Source organism: Gymnogyps californianus, chromosome 3, assembly GCF_018139145.2.
Source record: "Gymnogyps californianus isolate 813 chromosome 3, ASM1813914v2, whole genome shotgun sequence".
Lineage (NCBI taxonomy): Eukaryota > Metazoa > Chordata > Aves > Accipitriformes > Cathartidae > Gymnogyps > Gymnogyps californianus.
The window spans coordinates 17,852,886-17,873,452 of record NC_059473.1 but is presented as its reverse complement, the minus strand read 5'-3'; the positions used below and the strand labels follow the sequence as shown (position 1 = coordinate 17,873,452).

The 20,567-nt window shown below is 37.9% G+C and overlaps 1 protein-coding gene across 3 annotated transcripts in view; it reads left to right on the top strand.

The window, feature by feature from the left end:
- MSH2 (mutS homolog 2) overlaps positions 1 to 20,567 on the top strand; it is a 54,685-nt gene that overhangs the window by 20,040 nt on the left and 14,078 nt on the right. For all 3 annotated transcript variants that reach the window (XM_050893098.1, XM_050893097.1, XM_050893100.1), the window contains 4 exons: positions 7,676 to 7,875; positions 13,016 to 13,125; positions 18,762 to 18,885; positions 19,260 to 19,410. In XM_050893098.1, coding sequence (XP_050749055.1) covers positions 7,676 to 7,875; positions 13,016 to 13,125; positions 18,762 to 18,885; positions 19,260 to 19,410 — 585 coding nt within the window. The remainder of the gene's footprint in view (positions 1 to 7,675; positions 7,876 to 13,015; positions 13,126 to 18,761; positions 18,886 to 19,259; positions 19,411 to 20,567) is intronic.

Below are 20,567 nucleotides of genomic sequence, written 5' to 3'. Positions count from 1 at the left end.
GCTGGAGGCTTGCTGCCAGAAATCAGGGCAACTTCTGTCTGCGCGCAGTGTCCGGTGTGAACTGAGTGTGTAAGCTGAGTGGGGGATTGAGAAGATCAGTGATACTAAGCCTATGGTGTATGAGTAAAATAAAATGGCTTTTGATGGTGTTAGTCTCTCTAAGGCTGCTGGTTCCTTATTCCTCAGATTTTGTGTTATTTTTATTTCTAATTGTTTACAAAGATTGCTCCAGTTTCATAACAAAGTCTTTTGTGCATAACTAAGCACTTCCAAAAGCATGTGTGGGTTGTCTAGATCTTTTGCATTGTTATTTCTTTGTGCTTGTCTGAGAAATTTTGAATGTTGTTTTTATAAATGTGTGTAACAACTCTGATTGTATTGGGCAAAATGACGTGGGATGGTCAGTGTGATTTTTATGCTGCTAAGATGTGTGCTGGAGTAAAGTCATTCTCAATACCAGGCTTCAGATATCCGATTTAGGCTCCTGTGTGCCTATCTTGGGTGTCTGTCGTAATACTTCAGAGGCTGTAAAGCGTACTGGGTTTCTTTGTCATGAAAAGAGCTTTGAAAATTTGAGGTGATATTTACTGCTTACCTGAGGTGGTGACAACTGGACTTTGGCTGATTTTTGTGAGAGAGATGATGTTTGTCTAGGTAGTGATGGGGCCACCAGGGAGAAGTTTATAAAGGGAGCATAGAACAGTGCCTTGCTTATTTCTGGCTGCAAAACACAAATGCTGGTATTAATCAACTACAGCAACTTGCTCTAGTGTGGACTTCCTCCAGGGTGTTAAAATCCCAAGTGCTTTGTGTGGAAAAGAAAACCCAATTAGAACAGGTAAGATGGTGGCTTGGCTTTGCCCTGCCCTCCTACTGAAGAGGCAGTACCTGAGGCTGTAGTTTATTACGTTATTCTGGTAATGTCTATAGGATTAGAAAAGAAGAATTTATCAGTTTTATATGTCTGGGTTAAGTGTGTCCAGGGAGGGTTTACCTCAGCTACGTTGGATTAAGAAGAGATCTGAGTTTGAAAGAAACCCGAGGGAAACCAAAATAATGGTACATGAAGTGTTTTCCACTTTCCTTTGTATAAAGGAAGTACGAAATTAAGCTGGTATAACTGTGCATATTCTGAAACTTTTGTGGTGAGATGAAAGTCTTAGCGTATCTTAAAGCAGTCCTTAATATGCTGCTTTTGTAAGTGGCGTTTCTCTGATAAAATTCTCTATAATCAAGTTGAACAGCTGGACAGAAAAGTTGTCTTATTCTGCAGTCATAGAAAACCTTTAGCAGGCAGAGAATACAAGTGCATGCTTTTCAGAAGACTTGGCTGTTGTATAGCCAGGGGAGTTACAACGTTTAAGATCTTCTTAAAAGTAAGTCAGCTTCTCCTGTAAAAGAGTGCATTCTTAATTTGGTTTCAGTGTTAACACTCTTTTCGTTGTGTCATGTGGAATTTTTAGTTAGTACAGTTTTTCCCCATGAAAATGTCTACCAGAATTTGGGATTTTAAGTTACTACTCTGTAGTAGTAATTAAATATATATTACTCATTATTAAATATATATATTACTGATTATATATGGATCCAAGTTTCATAATATGATAAAAAACCACAGAGTCCTTTTTCTGAGCAGCGGTGCTTGGAGGAAGCATTCTCCTTCCTGCATGCACGGAGAGGCACAGAACTGCCCAGGGTTTGCAGGATGTTGGTAGAGTAGAGGTTAAAACCTGGGTGCTTTATAACTCAGCTTGTTGTACAGCTCACTGGTTTGTTAGGGGTTTTTTTTGTGCTGGCCGATCTTACTCAGGCATTAAAAATACTCTATTCATTCTAACTCTGGTCTTTTATTTTGATCTATTAGTTTAGTTATTATTTCTACAGACAGAATTCTTTTCATCCTTCTATGAAATCTGTATACAAATCAGGCTTGATTAATGTTTTCCTGTTAACTTAAACTTCTATACCTAGCTCTGTAAAAGCCTAGAAATATAATTAAACCCTCCTGACAACCTCTGTGTTGTGGCAGTATTGAATGCAATAACGTTAAAATCGTGAAGAAAAATGCTGCATAGATGTAGCAAAGGAAGAAGCAGTCTTTTCTGATGTCAAATGAGATGTAAACCTGGGTGGAATGGAAGCATTGTGATGAGACTTGGGAAAGTGTGCCATTTATTAGATTGAAAACAGATTTTTGTTGTCTCTTTTTTGGTGTGGAGTGTTAGTCTGTTGTCTGTTAATAGTAGGTCCGAGAGACACCTCGTACCAACAATAAAACACGGGAAAGGATGAAATGCTTTCAGCTGGATTCCAGAATATCCAACAGAAACTTGGAGATAGGTGGGGTTATTTTTCTCTTGTCTTGAAGAGCATGCTAAGCCTAATGTTACTTGTTATTACACAGAATTCAAAGCTGATAAATAGCCATGGTTTTGAATAGCAGCAAAAAAAAGGGGGTTGTTATTTCCAAGTTTGAGAAAAGTACTTGTGTTGGTTTTAAGTTATATTAGCTGAAATTTTGTTTGCTGTTTTTTGTGGTTTAATTTGCAAATTTAAATAACCGTCTTGAAACAAAGATTTTGTTTATATTCTAGTGTGGTTTCACTAGTTATAATTGTTTCTGTTATCTTGACTATGCTGCCTAGATCTGTGGTGGAAAGTTTTGCCTTATTTTCCTTTCTCTTTCAGCTGTGTGGGAAAAACAAGTTACCAAATGTTGTTGGCTGTTGTTTGATTACACTTTCTTGGATTTTTTTATTTGTTTCTTTTTGTATTTTCTTTTTTTGTTTCCTCGGTTGAGCTTTATATTAAAAACCCCCTGTCATTTGATTTCATTATTACTTGCATTAGGCACGGCTTATAGTTGCATTATCTTAATGTAGCCTTTTCTATTCAGCAACCTTGTATGTATTGTTACCATACAGGAAATTGTTATGCAAAATGTGGCATGAACACAAACCTGTCAGCCTTATATTTGTGGTTGGCAAATATGAGGGTGGAAGATGGAACAGTGCTAGGAAGGTCATGAGATGTTAGTCTAATTAGCGTGGTTTTGGCAGAGGAAAATTGTATCATGCTGATCTGAGAACTCTTTGAACTTGTCATTATTGTGGATAAAGGCAAAAAAAAAGGAATAAATTAGAGCTTTCAAAACGCCTTTGACAAGTTCTTATCCAAGAGGCTGTTGAACAAGCTGAGGGAGTCGTGGGATGAAAGTGAAGGGTTTGTTTGTGTAAAAGGCACAAGCAGAAGAAAAAAAGGTTTTAATCTTGGCAAAGGTAAGCTCAAGAGTCCAGAAGCTGCACTTGAATTTCTCTAATGATCAGGATAGCAGCTGGATAGTAAGGTACTGATGCTTTTATAGGTGACACAAGTAAGGACCAAACTTTTAATGAAAACCAAAACAGGCCGACTGATTGGACAGAACAGGGATGGTTTGGATTTTAATGGGAATAAGTATAAAGCAATGTGTACAGAAAGCAAGAACGTGATCTGCCTGTGTCTTACAGAGCTTTACATGAATTCAGAAGGGTGTTGGGCATCTGTGTGTCAGGTTGAAGGCAAGTCTCTGTGCAGTTGGGTTTTAAAGATAAGGTATGGTGGCATTATAGAAACTGTTGCTGCTGGTCTTTTCCAAGTGCAAAATTTACTAAGTTTCAAGAAGTGATTCCATGTGTATATATCCATATGCCAGGATTATTGATTGTGTAAGGACCTCTTGGAAGAGAAACTAAATTCTCTGGCTTTAAACAGAAGCCAGCAGAGGGCAAGATGGGATCTAAGGCAGAGGACGAACTTGAATTTTGCACATTCTTGCATGTCTGAGATTGGTCATCAAAATTAGAGAAAATAGTTTTTATACTGGAAATTTTAATGTGGTAATCATGGAGTAGTCTGTAGATTAAGCAGGTTGGATAAAACCACCAAACCCTGGTTTCCTACCCCAGGCAAGAGTAGAATTTTTCTAGATTAAAATTCACTTTTGTAATTGGATAAACACTCCAAATGTGTCTTGCTTTCTTCCTACTACTTTAAGTGAAGAAATGATGTTTTAAACCAGAACTTCATGCAATTTTGCAGGTAATAAAACTTGAAGGTATTTGCAACTACTGCCTCTTTATGGATTAATGTGTGGTGATATTTTGATAATTGAGAAGTAATAAATAGGTTTCCAAATCTTGCATATCACCTGGGAAGTGATAGGACATAACATCAGAATAGTACAACCTCTTGTGTGTTTGCCATGACCATAACTGCTGAAGCCAAGCAAGGTAACAGTAAGAACACATGGGTATGCTTTATGGACAAGTTTTCAGTGAATCCTGTCTTGTTTTTGTTGAAGGAATTGTTTCCAGATGACAGGACTAAAAATGACCAAGTTACTTGGTTTCTGTGAAGAGGAACAAGTTGACAGATACTGCCCCTAGTTTCAGTAAGCTCTGACAGAGGCAGAAGATACTTTGAGGGGAAGACCTGCAGATGGGATTTCTTCCTTCTGTAATCCCCTGGGAGGGCAGGCAGACATCTGGTTAGTGGGCTTATATTTAGGCTGTTAAGCAGTTGTATCAGGTGTCTTTGTGGTTTTTTTTGTTTGTTTGTTTTGTTCTTTTTTTAATATTAAAAAAATCTGGTCTTCACAAAGTGTGTTTGGTCACCAGTTGCTGCTGGTGCTTCTGAGAAGACAGTTTGTGATGTGAGTCTTAGGTCAGGTCTGCTAGGTAAATTGTAGGGATTTTTAATAAACATGGCAATGTATCTGCTGTGACAAAGATCGTGTAATTCTTGTTATTCCTCCAAACCATTTGACAGAAGCCTGAAAGCTAGAAATTGTGCTCAGAAACACCAACAGGGATAAGAATTGGAAATTATTTGGCTATTATGATGTTTCTTATACAAATCTTGTTCTGCATTCTTGCAGTAGGTATCTTAAGTATGTTCCTGTCTACTTCTCACAAGCTCTGTATACATGCTGAAACTTTAATGTTTCTTTTAGAGATTCCCCACGTTTCCTGTCCTTTTTGGAAATAAAGCACCATTGTGGGTCAGTAATGTCAGTCTTTAAACTTATTTATTAAAGCAATAGTTGAATGGATAAATGTAGAGGTAGGATTCTTCTTACGTTTTTCATTGATTTTGTTCGGTATAATATGGAAGATTTACTGGAGTGGTGTGCGTAGAACACTTTCTGCAACAGAAGGACATTCCTTTTGAATTTTTTATATTCAGAAATGTACTGCTACCTGTCCAGGGGTCTCTATCTCTTGTGTTACCTTAGACAAAGCCTTTGTTTCTTGAGTGACTGTCTTTACTAATTAGCTGAGGCAGTGTACCATGTTAACCTCTGTGTACTGTTTCCAGTGTCTAGCGCTCTCTGCAGAACACTGCATGTTGTAATGTAGAGATGACTGCTTTCAAAATGAGAAAAAGAATTTGTCGTTTGCAAATGCAAATGTTCTGTTATTGAAACTGATGCATTTTTCTGCCAGTAAGCAAAACAGTAGAAATAATGTGGTGAAAGCTCCTTTCTCTGCTTGCATGTCTCTAAATGAAATTAACTTCCCTGCTGAAACCAAGATACTGATAGATAGAATGTTAATGTGATTCACCAGAAATCAACACAGTATATCGTGTGTGGAAGTCTCTGAAGGGAGCAGAGTTCTTCCTTTGTATTCCTAGTGTGACCAAAGAACACTGACCTCTCCAGCATTCCAAAATGAACAATATCTGACTTCTTTGTTTAACTGTGAATGCAAATTAATACAAAATATGTAAAGATGGCAATGTTAACTGATGCAAAAAAGAAAGCAAGCAATGTATGAAAGTTCGCTTACATTCTAGTGGGGAAAATATAACTTAATGCTCTGTCACTTCTCATTGAGATTTATCCTTGCTTTCAACACTTAAAGAGTATTTATTTCACTATTTAAAAAAAAAAAACCAAACAAAATGTCAGGAAGCCGCAGCAAGGGCAGGCTGAAGGGAAGGCAAGCTGGGAGTCAATGGTGACAACAAAGCAGGTAGAGACAGTACCCTCATTGATAAGGATGCAGTCCCCCAATACTTGCATGAGGCAAACAAGGTATATCTGGTGACAGTAACCAGGTTTGGCAACAGTCTGGGTCTCCAGGCAAGTCTATAGTGATGATCTGAGGTGAAGCAAGGAAGTGAAGTCAGTGGGTCATGGTCTGGATCAGTGGGGTGCATGGCCAGGCACAGGCATGGCTGCAGCGTAGCTCAGGTGAGAACCAAGGACAAGTGCCTTAGTTTGAAAGCAGCTCTTGAGTGAAGGTGAGGAGGCCCCAGACAAGGCTTCTCACACCTCTTTCTTACACAACTCTTCACAGTGGTCTTTACTGGTAAGATTTGCCTTCAGGAATCCCAAGCACCTGAAGACCAGTGGCAAAGTCTGGAGCAAAGACAACACAACCTCATTAGAGGAGGATCAGGTTAGCAAACATTTAAACAAATTGGACACATGCAAGTCCGTGGGACCCAAGGAATACACCCACAAGTGCTGAGGTAGCTGGTCAAAGTCATTGTGGGACCAATCTTGATTGTCTCAAAAAGGTCATGATGGTTGGAGGAGGCTTCTGAAGATAGGAGTGACATTTGCTTTCTTCCAGTCCTCAAGAAGGGCAAAAAGGACTATCCAGGGAATTACAGGTTGGTCAGCCTCATCTTCATCCTTGGGAAGGTGATTGAGTAAATAATCCTGTAAAGCATTGCTAAACGTACTAAGGGCAGGATGGTGATTGGAAGGAGTTGGCATGGATTTATGAAGGGAAAGTCGTGCCTGACCAACCTGATGGCCTTCTACAACAAATTGACTAGGTTTTTGGATAAGGGGATAGCAGTGAATATTGTTTATCTTGACTTCAGCAGGCTTTTGTCACTGTCTCCCATTACATCTGATGAAGTATGGACTAGATAAGTAGACAGTGTGGTGGACTGAAAACTAGCTGAACTGCCAGGCCCAAAGAATTGTGATTAGGGGCATGAAGTCCAGCTGGAGGCTGGTCACTAGTGGTGTATCCCAGGGGTTGACACTGGGGCCATCCTTAGGGATACCCAAAACATGACTGGACACAGTCCTGGGCAGCTGGCTCTAGCTGACTCTGCTTTGAGCAAAGGGGTTGGAGTAGTCAATGTCCAGAGGTGCCTTCCAGCCTCAAGCATTCTGATTCTGTGATCCAGGGTTGCCCAGCTGCACAGTGTCAATGTTGGCCTTGACCACAGGCAGCTAAAGTCTACTGAGAGTGGGTTTTTTCCAACAGTGTGGGGTTTTCCTACTTAATATCTGTTCTTTCATGGACTACGGGATGACTGTTTTTATGGTACAGTGCAGGGATTCATCTCAAAGTAAATTCTGAGCTTCGACACCCCTACAGAACAGATATTGGCATTTGTGCTTGAAACAGTTTCACTCCAATGCTGTTCATTAGATACCCCAACTGTTAAAAACTACAGAAGCATGACGTAGGCTAAATATCCTTGCTTTCTCAGCTCATGTGTTGTCCTAGTTTCATTTGTTCTTTTATCAGGAAGTTGGCCAATGGATACAGCCATAGAGAAAGGATAGATAGAAACTGCCAGATAAATGTTTTCATTCTAATTAGTGACATAAAAGAATTATAGACCATGCTGTGCTCATCATTGTTATGAACTTCTTATTTAGGTTGAATTTGGTTGAAGCTTTTGTGGTGGATCCAGAACTACGTCAGTGCCTTCAAGAAGATCTCTTACGTCGCTTCCCGGATCTTAACCGGCTGGCGAAGAAATTTCAGAGACAAGCGGCAAACTTACAGGACTGTTACCGAATGTACCAGGCTATTAATCAACTGCCTAATGTTGTACAAGCACTAGAAAAACATGAAGGTAATGCCACCCCCACCTATTTTCAATGTTTTATAATACACTGATGATGTGAAGAAATAGTGTGTAGTTTTCCAAAGATTACTTTTTTCCTGTGTACTTCTGTTGCAGGAATAAAGCTTAAAGACGTTTGAATTTGAAGTGAGCTGAAATTCTGAAATGCCAGTCAGATACTTAAAAATAAACATAGCCAAATCTTTAAATGAAAAAGTGTTCCAATTAGCGTGTAGCTGAAATGCTTGAACTGTTGGGTGATGATCTGCTAATCTTTGACGTCAACTTGTCTCTAAGAATTTGTGACCAGTTGTGTGTGTATTATGATCTTACAATAATTTTGTAATGATTTACAATATTGTTATGTCCCTTTTGAAGACACTTTGCACTTTGGGTTGTAATTAAACACAAAAAAACAGTTTAGGCATCAGTATAATTTGAATGGCTTTTTTTTTTTTTTTTAAATCGTAATGCTCCTGTATTTGATAAGAGTAACATGGCAAGGTTTCTTCTGATCTTCATTAGTAGGAAGCTCAATGCTATGACAAGCAAGTCTAGAAAATACAAAGGTTGCTATTTCTTTTCCTTTTCTATGTGTTACCAAGAAAATGCAGAATAAGATAGTGTCGGCATAACAGAGGGGTGATTCAATACAGCAATAGCAGTCCTAGCCTGTCAGAAAGCATATTGTTGTAGAAGCCCATTAATTTGTTTGAAAATCTCTTTGCATAAAGCAAACACCAAAGCCTTAAATAGAAATATTTTTTGAAATGGTACATTTACAAAAATTTCTTTCCTGTATTTGAGTGACAGTAATATTACCCAGTATCTTTTTTTGACTGGGTAGTCATGACTTCTATAGTTTTATGACTTCAAGTAGTGAAACTTATCTTCTAAAATATTAATCTTAAATTAATTTTTGGTTGCTGGCTGTGTTATTCCAAAAGCAGTTAAGATCTAAAACTGGGAAGGAACTGGCAGATACAACTTTTTTTTAAAGAGCTGTGCCACGCTTTAGCTGCCTCAGTCATGTCCCTTTGGCTTTTCCAAACAGACTGTGCTTGTTTTTTGCCTTGGCATGGAGCTCTTGGATTTCCATCTTAAACTGAGGTATTAGTTCAAAATACTCACTTCCTGTCTTTACTTCTTTTTCTATTAGTTGTCATATGGATCAGCAGAGTTTCTCTGTCATAACATTGGGGTAGGAAAAAAGTTCCATTTTTAGAAATTTTGAGGAGCAAGCCGGGTAAGGCAAACTGCTCAGCTCACCATATGGAAAAATTAATAGACTGCAAAAGGTTTTTGCTGTTTTACACATGAATCAGTCGGCCTTAGTAGGGCATTCATCTGCAGTATATCTAAGATAATTTAAAACAGGTGAAATGTGTTATTTTTATGTTTCTTTGTACTTGTACACCCTTGTTTAAAGTACATTCAAAATTACCAGACCATTCTTTTATGTGACTGATTCAGACTAGATCTGATCGTTTTCCTGTTTAAGACTGTACGAAATCTTTTAACTCATCAAAAGATGGACAGTCAGAAAGATTTTTGACAATTCTGAGTATCTGCCAGTTTCAGAACTTTCTTTTCTTGTGAATGGCTATGGGAACATAGAGCAGCAACACCATGAAGTGATCAGCAGTGATTGCCTTTCCCTCAGTATGAAGCATTGCTTTGTTGAGATGCTTGTTTTTATGGATGATAAAAGCTGAGGAAGGGGGTAATGAGTGAAGATGACTTTTTTATTTTAGATGTAAGAAACCTGCATAAGACTGGAAAGGACTCTTAGTCATCAAATCATTTTGCTATTGCTGGCAAAAGGGAGCAGTTGTTCATTACTCAAATTGCTGGGGCATAAAATCTAAGTACTTACAAGATGTCTGTCTTCAAGAAGCTGCTGAAGCATCTTCCTTCCCATCTTAGACTGATACTATTTACTTTAAGCCTGTAAATATGCAGGATATAGAAATTGTATGCTGGGTTCCAGGTGTATTTTTACCATATTGTATACAGTGGCTTGAATACCTCCTCACTGCTTGTGGAAATACCTCTTGCATGTTCCAGTACTGTTCTTTCCATGACTGTTGCACTGGTGTGTTATAACAATGTTGTGATCAAACTTGGCTCTTTCCCATCCTTTGTCATTTCCAGCTGATTGTTCCCCTACTCATAGTGGAAACTTGTTTATCTATCAATGTGTCATCTTGCTCACTGTTAAATTTTACTTCATTTCTATTAGCCTAGTTTTCAAGGTCAGTTGGTTATGTTCCTGATTTATTTTGTTCCAATTTCATCTACTGATATCTTCCACATTGTATATATTAGTGAATTTTATAAGCAGCCTTCTTTTGTGCATTAATATTATTAATTCACACATCTTAAAAAGGTAAATGCTTGTATGAGCCCTTGAGGAACTGTATTGCTGATGTCCTTCCAGCTCATTCATCTTTTGCAAGTCGGTGATGGTCTCTTTATCTGCCTTCTGATCATTGTATTAATCATAAATCTTGCATCTTAGCATCCCATGTGACACCGTATTGAGTGCTTTAGAAGAGCCCAGATTAGGTCTACAGATTTCCTTTTGTCTTAGGCAGTCAATTGTCTCAGACAGATGTTGTGCTATACAGGTATGATCCACCTCTAGTAAACTCGTACTATATTTTATCCCAATTTCCATTTTGCTCCTTGTTCTTTCCTCATCATTTTTTATAAGACCTTTTGTACCATCAAAATGGCTGGTTTAAATGCATTTAGTTGTTGAGATTTGTCTGTTTTCCCTTGATAGAATAGTGTCAGTTTTCATACTTCTGTTTGCTGCCAAACTAACTATATAAATGTTTCAAGTTTGAAGATTAGTGCTTGATTTTAATTTCTATACAACGTTTTAAACCATATTAATAGTAAAGTCTTTAATGCATGTAATAAACACTTATCTGCTTCAGTAAGTAAATTATGGTTTAAATTAAAAACTGTATGTGGGAGCAGATAGGCTTTGTGATCAATATGCATCTCTGCTTTTGACGTTACATAGGTCTATTATTCTTTCTCTCAATGGTTAGCTTACATGCTAATAATGTTGAGTCGGGGCAAAAGTGGGGTTTTTTTACCATGCATCTTTTATATGAGTTTATGAATGCAGGTGCAAGACAAGTTGGAGTTTAATTTAGAATTCTTCCGTGGTGTTTCTTGCTCATATTCTCTTAATGCCAAGTGTTACGCTTTTAAGAAAAGCATACACATACAACTTTTATAAATCCTCAGTATTCACTGACTCCACTATTTTACTTTCTTCAAGTGTTGGATACCGAATTTGAAGCTGGATTGGAAGCGTAAATCAATTTTGCAACATATCAGTTTGAACCATATCATAAATCTATGTAAATACATTAGTATTTTATTTACTTAATAAATTAATATTTTTCTAATTTTTGAATGTGACATCTTCCTATGGTGTCTGAAGATGTACTCTTCAACCTTAAATAATGAAATGGTATCATGAAGCTTTCCTACTTACTCCTTTCAAGAAAAGAAATTGTAATCGCTACTTTAAGTTCAAGCACAATAATTTTTCATTAATTCAAGAATGCTGAAGATCATTTCATTGTGTGTGCCATGCACTCTGTCAGCTGGTGCACTGGGAACTGCTAAGTCCACTCTGAAGAATGGATGTGAAACTTTTCTGCTCTTCAGTCTCTTCCTTCTTTACTGCTTCCTTTTATTTTCTAGGTTGGTTTAGATGTGTCATCTTACAGGAGGGGGGAAAAAAAAGATGTGACAGAGAGCAAGCAAGAGATTTGGAATAAAAAGCAAGCTGTACTTTATTTCAGTTCTCCCTTAGTTTTGAAGATTTTTAGTCAGCAGAAGACTCCATTTTTACAAGTTCAGTAATCTCTCAACAACATGTAATTTTTTTCTCTATTAATAGACACTAATCAGTTAAGAGCTTTAACTTTAAAAGCTTGGGGGAATGGGAGAGCAAAAAGGCACAGGAGGAAAAGGAAACAAACCAAACTTTTTCTTTCTACTTGAGTTACAGTGCTGAGAGAGGAGAGATTCCCTTGGGTAATCATGTCCCCACTGTGTGATCTTTATAAATTTGTACGGAAATTTTTCTTAGGAAAGATTAGGACTTTTCCTCTAGTCTGGTAAGAAATTAGGAGGCTCTGGAATAGCCAGAGCTTAATTCTGTGTTTCTCTGTTAATGTGCAAAGCCTTGCCTGTAAACATTGGAGGCAAGTATCGTAACTCTGTACATAATCCAACGACTATAAGCTCATAGTATTGGATTCTTTTTGAGGCATTTTGTGTAAATCATATAGTCAATAGTGCTAATCTTTCTGTGATGAAATCATAACTTGAAGTGGCTGCAAAGATATAAACATTCATTTACTGACAGTGTTTTCACAGCTGGCTGCTGGATAGGTGCTTATTTGTGAAGAAAATACTTCTTTCACAAAATTGGCAATATCTGTGCATGCTAAGTTAACTGTGAACCGCATGTTGCATTTGATGCTTACAGTGTTCCATGGACTTCCAACCTGTATGTGTGCTATGCAGTTATACTTGGTGCCTTCCTGTTTAGTGGAAAGATCAGTGACTATAAAGATCTGGTTAGGGTAGATGGTCTTTTTTTAAGGAAAACAAAACCAAAAACCATACACCTCAATTTCTATTTATGTCCATGTTGTAACCTACCAAATATTCCAGATTTTTGGTAATTTTGAATTAAGAAAAATTAAAAACTCTGAGTGTGGATGATGAGATACAGTTTGTATCTTTAAAATTGGTTGCTGTGGAATACACTTTTTACTAAAGCCATTTCAACTTTTTACGTGCAAGAATAGGTAATGTTAAGACAGCAGGTTTGCTTTCAAACCGTTGTTTGTCTGTAGTTTTACTCATAGTAGAAGGGAATTAATGCAACCAGATGTGAACAAAAATGACGGAATACATACAAGCTTAATCAGAATATAAATTGGATAATGCCAATTTTAGAAAAAGATATGCGTGTGTCAGTGAAATAATCATAACAAATCTTAATAAAAATTAACCAGCTACATAGTTGTGCTGTTTATCTTGGATAAGCGAATTCTGGTAGAGTTGTGGGGTTTTGTGAATGATAATTTTTCTTGTTTGTTCTTAACAGGAGCTCACCAGATGTTGTTGTTGGCGGTGTTTATAACACCTCTTAATGATATCTACTCTGACTTCTCAAAGTTTCTGGAGATGATAGAAACAACATTGGACATGGATAAGGTATGGGCTGGTGAGTGGGAGGGGGTTTACTTAGCAATTAAAGTTTCTTATTGAACTTTGCAATCTGCTCTACACTCACTAAATTTAATTGATCATCTATATTAAGTAGTTAGTGATAGTTTAGCTGCGGAATATATGAAGACTGTTATTAGTATAGCAGTTGAATATCAAGAGGATATTCACCCGCTGTCTGAAATTATCTAGCCAATGAAAAAATGCTTTGGGTACATGGATGCTGTGGACCTGAAACTATCTTTTTAAACACCTCATCAGTATTAAAAGTGGGGAAGTTATTTTGTCACTTTTCTGTTTCTTCATATTTTCAAAGTTACTGTGATATGTCTCAAATCTAGAATGTAGACAGAATATGTTTATTACATATTTCTCTGCTTCTATAAAGTTCATTAGACTTGGTTCTATTTGGTGGGACTAAGTCTTCATAACTAACAGTTTGCCTCTCTGAAAAATGATTGACCTAGGTATAAAGACTGACTTTACTTTCCAGTGTAAAGACATTTCTCACTAGAGAGAAAGCTACTACAATTATCTTAGCCTTGCATCTACACTTGCTTCTAAAATATTACTGATGATAGGACTATGCTTGCAAGGGAAAACTGGCATTTTTTCAGAGTAAAAGTTGGCCAAAGAAACCTGAAAGGAACATTCCTGTTCCTTAAATCTGTAGCGGAAAGGAGAAGGGATGAGTATAAATGACTGATTTGTCGTTGTTTAACATTGAACACTTAGGACACAGGCAAAAAGATGAACTATTGCTTAACTGGGTGAAACAATGCAGAGGTTTTTAGTGAGTTTTGTACATATTTTTTTCCCACTATGTTTGTTAGAGAATTGGTGAGACATATTTTGAAATGTACATGCCTGGTTAGAAACGTATTTAATGTTCCCTTCTCAATAAGATGTTTCAGTCATTTTGGAAAACTTGGGAGGCTTTTAGGATTGTTGTGAGTGTCAGTCTCAGCTGACTAGAAGTATGAGACCTACCTAACCACGTGCCAGGCATGGTACTAAGGACAAGGTGTTGAACTTTTGAAAACTGCAATGGCTTTAAAATTTTGAACGTGCATAATTTTCTCCAAAGGCAGAAGCACCACACTTTATCTCTTTGTATTGTGTATGCATTCATCAACTGCATTTTACTGTTTAAGGAAAGACTGTGTTTGATTGACATGTTGCTGTAATTTGTGATATATGCTAATGAAGAAATTTATAGCTTTATACTAGTTACAGACCATCTGTTGATGGAGTTTGTATGCCCTGGGACTCTGTTTTCTTTAAAACTAACAGCTGTTCTAAGCCTTTACCCTTCATAGTCCAGCTCTTCAAATTTCTTTTCAGCTTCTACTTTAAAAATGTTTTGTTGTCCTTCTAAACAGAATAACAAGAAGTCAGTTATTTTTAATCAAGTCCCATAGAATCTGGTGTGTTGAATTCCACCCCCCCCCCAAGATACTGGAAAATGGCTATAGATAAGCCAACGCTGGTTTTACCAGAGGAATAAACCTTGTCCATATGAATGTTAAAACTTGAACTTTGACTTGAAATTCCTTTTAGATTTTTAGGGAGTTCAAACAAAATACCCAGCTCTGAGTGTGATTGAAGGACAGGTTGTCATAGCAACTAAATTATGTCAATAATCCAGTCTAATATAAAAAGAAACATCTAAGTTCAAAAAGTGTGGGATGTGGTTATTCATTTACCTAGCTGTAATAAAAGTTGAGAAACTGTCACTTCCATTCCTGCCTTTCACAGAATCATGGGAACCTTCGAAAAACCAGCTACTCCAACCTCCTCCTCAAGTCAGGGCAACTTCAGAGTTTGTTAGTGCTTTCAGTATATAGTATTTTGGTTTGAGTATTAAGAGTACAGCCCTTTACAGATGGACTTGTTTTTCAAATTAGCTAGCTAGCTCAACATAGTCCCAGAGTCTGCAAATTATTTGCTGTCACCTCATTCATTTGAGCACCCCTTGGAAATGTGACTCACTTGGGTCTTATTTCATGTAAGTAAACATATGCAGGTATGAAAGTGTTGTCAATGCTGTGACGTTAGTGTGCTACTTACCACATTAAATATTTTATACTTTGAACATTCATTTCAGAGTAGCTCTGAGCAAAAACTTACACCAAAAAAAGTGCAGTGTGTTTAGTACAGCAAAAGGGAATGTCTACCTGCTTCTTATCCATATTGTGTTAAGGGATTTGCTTTCATTATAACCCTTTGCACGACTGTTGCCAGTAAAAGGTTATATATAGAGTGAAGGTGGTAGCAAGAGTGTTCAGACCAATCTGTTGCACGTCTGTTGCATTCCTTAATCTCTGAAGCAGATTTAATGTTTGTATTTAATGCAGTACGGAGTTGTAATTTAGACTTAAGTGCATTTCAGCGATCAATATATTGGTGAAATATCACAATGATGGTGAGTAGTTTTATTCTTCTTTTGGGGAGATGAGAGGGGAGTGAGTTGGGTTCACTGGTATTTCCTTCCATTTTTCTGGTGAGGTGTAGCCTTACTGGACCATAACTGATGGTGGATTCATTAGGTACAAAGCACGAAGAACACAAATACCACATTCCTGTTAATGCTTATCTTGCCAGATCATTGGCCATGTTTACACTGAGGGCTGTGGAAGAGAAAAGCAAAAGTTTGCTTTAAGTGACTTACCTAATTATATCTGAGATCCTGCTGTAGGAGGAGCACAGCTTGAGCAGAACGTTAGAGGATAATGTAGTTCTGGGTGCCTGATGTTTTTATATATTAATTAGTAGCACAAGTTTTGAATATTTTTAGTAAACCATAATAATTTTACTTCCTTAGCCGTTTAGCTGAACTTTTAATTTAATTTTAAAATGTTTTCTATTCACTTGATCACACTTGGCTTTCACTTGGAGAGCGTGGTCAGATGGAGCAGTTCTGTTTTTCACCTGGTAAGGGTTACTTCATGAGGCCTGAATGAGGAAGGAGCTACCCTATCATAGTTGGGGTAGGTAATGCAATATATTAGAAGCTGTCTTCAAACCTGGATCTTACACATTTTTAAATTCAGATTTTCAGGCTGAGGTAATGTGATATAGGCTGCTAGATGTCCTAAAGACTTGGTATCTACACCTGGAAAAGCCACTGGGCACTTACCCTGGGGCTGGAGTGCCTGGTCTGCTGCGAACTGGTTCTTGAACTGCTACAGTCCCTAACCCAGACTATTAATGTAAATGGAAGCTGCAGTAATTTTACTTTAATGCTCCTGTCCCGAAACTTCACAGCAGTTTAGGGTTTATTTCTTGCACGCTAGCAGCCTCTGGGTTCATTTGTCATCACAGGTCTGTTGGAGTTGTAATGGAGTTAGCAACAAGCACATGAAAACTAAGTCCATCCCCATGACTGCTGGACTGAACAGTGGGTGAGGCAATAACATAGCTTTTTTGCACATTATAAGCTCTAGCCACATATGGATCTTTGCTTGCAGCGAAATGAAAGCTTGCCTGCAGCGAGGAGGCCCTGAAGGGCAGAAGTGCAGGGCACAGCTTCGGTTCTGGTCAGCCTCTCTGACATGGCAGCCTGGGTGAAGGCCAGAACCGACAGCCAGACTGGGTGCCCTGCTGGGGCTGGTGGAGCATTATGGGTCCTTGGGAATGTTACCCTACTTCTCCTGAGGTTATGGGATTTCTGCCGTTTATTCCAGGCTGCAAATAATTCGTTGAAGCTGTGAAACAAAATTACTTTTCACTTGTCTGTCAACTTTGGTTGTCTCATGAAGCCAGACGTGACAAGGGCTGGCATGCATGGCATTTGCATCCCAGCGTTTCCAGTTTCTGTTTCCGATCCAGGATCTGCCCTACAAAACCAGGAATGGTCTTTTCTGCTGTATGCTCTGTCATAAAAGTTCATTGCTGTTCTTTTAGCAGAATTATTAAGGGAATGGGAGGAGCAGGCCTATCAACAGGGACATAACAGGGAATGAATTTGTTCGTACCCCTTTCTTAACGCCTCCAAGTTTCAAGATGGTCCTCTAAAATCTCATAATCCATTATTTTGTGGAGTCCACATCTCTGGTTAAGCAACTGGAGAACTTTGCCATTGCAGTGTGTTTGCACACAACACAGCTGGAACCAAAACGGCAGGCTGAGTGTAATGCCTTGCAGTACTGGTAATTGCACAGAGCAAATAAGCACCAACGGTTCAGTTTTCTGTGATGCAACATCTGTGGAAGATCAAATTATCTGTTGGGAGAAGATAATTCTCAGAATAAAGTAGCAATCCTTTGAACATACCGTATGCTGTGCAGTTTCTTCATATGATAATTTACTTGTCCCCCCATTCCAAATTCAAAAGGCATAAGCCCTGTGGCTTTCATCTCCAGATTGCATTCCCAGGTCTTTGTTCCAAGTTGCTGTAAAACCTGGGAGTCTTCAGTCTAATGCTTTTACAATTGTTTTGATGCACTGCAGATTTGAAGTGCTTCTTGTGCTTAGTAGAACAAGATGTATGTGGTGGTTCTTGCAGTTATAGTTCCTGTTGCTCGGTGCTTTCTGGAGTGATACTTTTATTGCCTGGGAAGGAGTAAAGGAACTGTGAACCTCCCTTTCCTCTTCTCCTTCCTCTTCTTGCTAACATATGTTTGTGGGTAAAAGTGAAATTGTATGTAAACCACCATGTTGTTTCGATGTGTTTTGCAAAGTATTTGCAGCTGCTTTGTGTACAACTTTGCAGATAATTCCCAGCTAGGGGAAGCTTCATGAAAGTGTTGTTTTGGTTTGGTTTTTTTAACTTAATTAGATTAAATATATTACTAATATGAAACCCAGTGCTTAGTTTCCATGTTGGACAACAGTGCTAATATTTTGTTGACTGTAATGGTTTGTATATTAAAAATCAAGTTTCTTTTATTTAGCAGTTACAAGTTGTGCTTGTGAATTAAACTTGAGGCTTGTGAGGTCATCAGAAACACACACCTGGCAGTGGAAGCATGGGGAAGAGAGAGGAAAAAGATGAAACACTACTTACTTCATCTGTGCCTCTGAAAATGTTTAGCTTGGAAGGAAATGTGTATGCTTTTCAACTCAGAATAACTGGGTTGAAATTGGGTAGGAATTTTGGTGATATTATTTAGGCTCCTTCTGTAACCTCTTGGGTGTGTTTTGGGGCGGAATTACTGTTTCAGAAACTTCTATTTCCAAAGACTTCTTGTTTTGAAACGCCCCATCCTTTTACACTCTGTCTTGATTAGCTGCATAAGTCCAGGCTAGCATACAGATTATGTAAATAACAATTTCATTTCCTCTGACTTCCCTTTTTTCCTGCCTACTGCTCAGTTATTTGTATGCAAATAAATGTGCAGACGACTCCATTTCAAAGTAAAGGAGTCTGTTAAATTGGTATGTTTTGCTTGTATAAAGTATATTATTTGAGAAAATGAGTGTTAGAGATGTATTTGTTTTGTAGTTGAATCAGACACCAATTATCACAAACAGCATTGCAATACAAAATTATATATATAAAAAATAAATGGAATAAATGATTAAGTAAACTCATTTCACTGTGTATGATCAGGGAGGTGATTCTTTTTTTTTTTTTTAACTGCCTATGTTCATATGAATTTTTTCTTGTTGTTTTTCCCTAGGTAGAGAATCATGAATTTCTTGTCAAGGCTTCTTTTGATCCTAATTTGACAGAATTAAGAGAGAAGATGAATGAACTGGAAGAAAAAATGCAGTCCTTTTTAAAGAGTGCAGCCAAAGAACTAGGTAGGGTATGAAACTCCCTTTGATTCTTACCTCCTTTGTAAAATGTTTTGAGATCAAGTGATGAAAACTGGTATAGAGGAGTTAAGGAATGTTTGTATTTTATTATTAGTTTGGGGTGACTTTATTTGTCACAGTACAATCTGTTGAAAACTGAGTGATTTTTGGTTTATAACTTGGCCTTTTTTTTTTTTAAGGATGGCATTCCAGAATATTTCAGAAATTATCATGTATGTTGCAAGATACTGCAGAATTCATCTTGTAGAACTGTAACTCATCTAACTCTTAGCTAAGCCTAGTTCTATTTTACAGCCTTTGAGGACATGCATTGAAACTCTATACAGTTGTTTTCTTTTTTCTTTCTTTTCATCTAAAAGGTTTGGAAGCTGGCAAAAGTATCAAACTGGAGACAAATTCACAGTTTGGACATCACTTTCGAATAACTTGCAAGGAGGAAAAAGTTCTCCGTAACAATTCAAAATATGGAATAGTTGATACACAGAAGAATGGTGTGAAATTTACTAACAGGTATGAGATCATCTTGGTAGTTTTTCAAGCCTATTGTGAAAGAAATAAAATTGTTCCTTTCTTTATAATTATGCCAATACACTGGTTTCCCTACATCTTGAATGGCTGAATTTCCACCTTTTTAATTGGCTCACAGATTGAGATGTGAGCAAGACTGGCATGAGGGATGAGTAGTCATACAGTTTCTGTTAAAAGCTGCATTCCCCATTTACTTTGCCAACTGTTAGCTATTTTTGGTCCTTTGACTTGGGCTAATTTCTCTGCTTTAGCTGCAGCTAGTAGCATAATTGCATTCACTGTGAGTGTTTATACAGACACTTTCACAAGCTGCAATAGGAAAAGAGCTATTTATGTTTATCACCAAATACGACATGCAGCAGTTTTGTTGGTGATTACCTTTTTTTTGTTGCAAATCACACTGTAATTTCTGTTGGTCCTATGTATTGGACTTTGATTCTGTGGCTCTGTAGATTAAGCTATTTAAAAATTTCAGTCTTCAGGCTAATTGCATTGATGCTGTTTCAGTGCCTCCTTGTCAGGACAGCAGTTCTGTCACAGATCAGCCAAGCAAAAAGTCTGTACTTTTTGTTGAATTTTTAGCTCTTCTAGAGCATTTTAGAAGGAGCAAGGGCTACCTTGGTCGTCAGATGTCTCTCTTTCTGTACTTCATTATTTTTACACAGAGCAAACAAAGTAGAAAGTTGCATATGCAGAATCAGGTAATAACTTAGGTTGAAGGCGATCTCTTGAGGTTAACTGGTCTAACCCCTCACTCAAAGCAGAGCCACCTTGGAAATTAGGTCCTATCTCAAAGTTAGATGAGGTCATTCAAGGCCTTGCCCAGGTGCCCATCCTCCAAGCATCCTTCACAACCTGGTGGGGCACAAGTTCCAGTGCTGAACCACTCTTTGTGAAAAATTTCCTAGTCAGATCTAATGAGAATTTTCCTTGCAGAAGCTTGGGGTTTTAGTATCTCATTCTTCTGTTGTGCACCTCCAAGAAGAGTCTGGTGCCTCTCCTCTCCAGGCTGACTTCAGATTCTCTCAGCCTGGGCAGGCATCTCTCTCAGCCTGTCCTTGTATGCCATGTGCTCCAGCTCCAAATCTTCGTGGTGGCCATCTGCTCCAGGTTCGATGTCTCTCTTATACTGGGAAGAC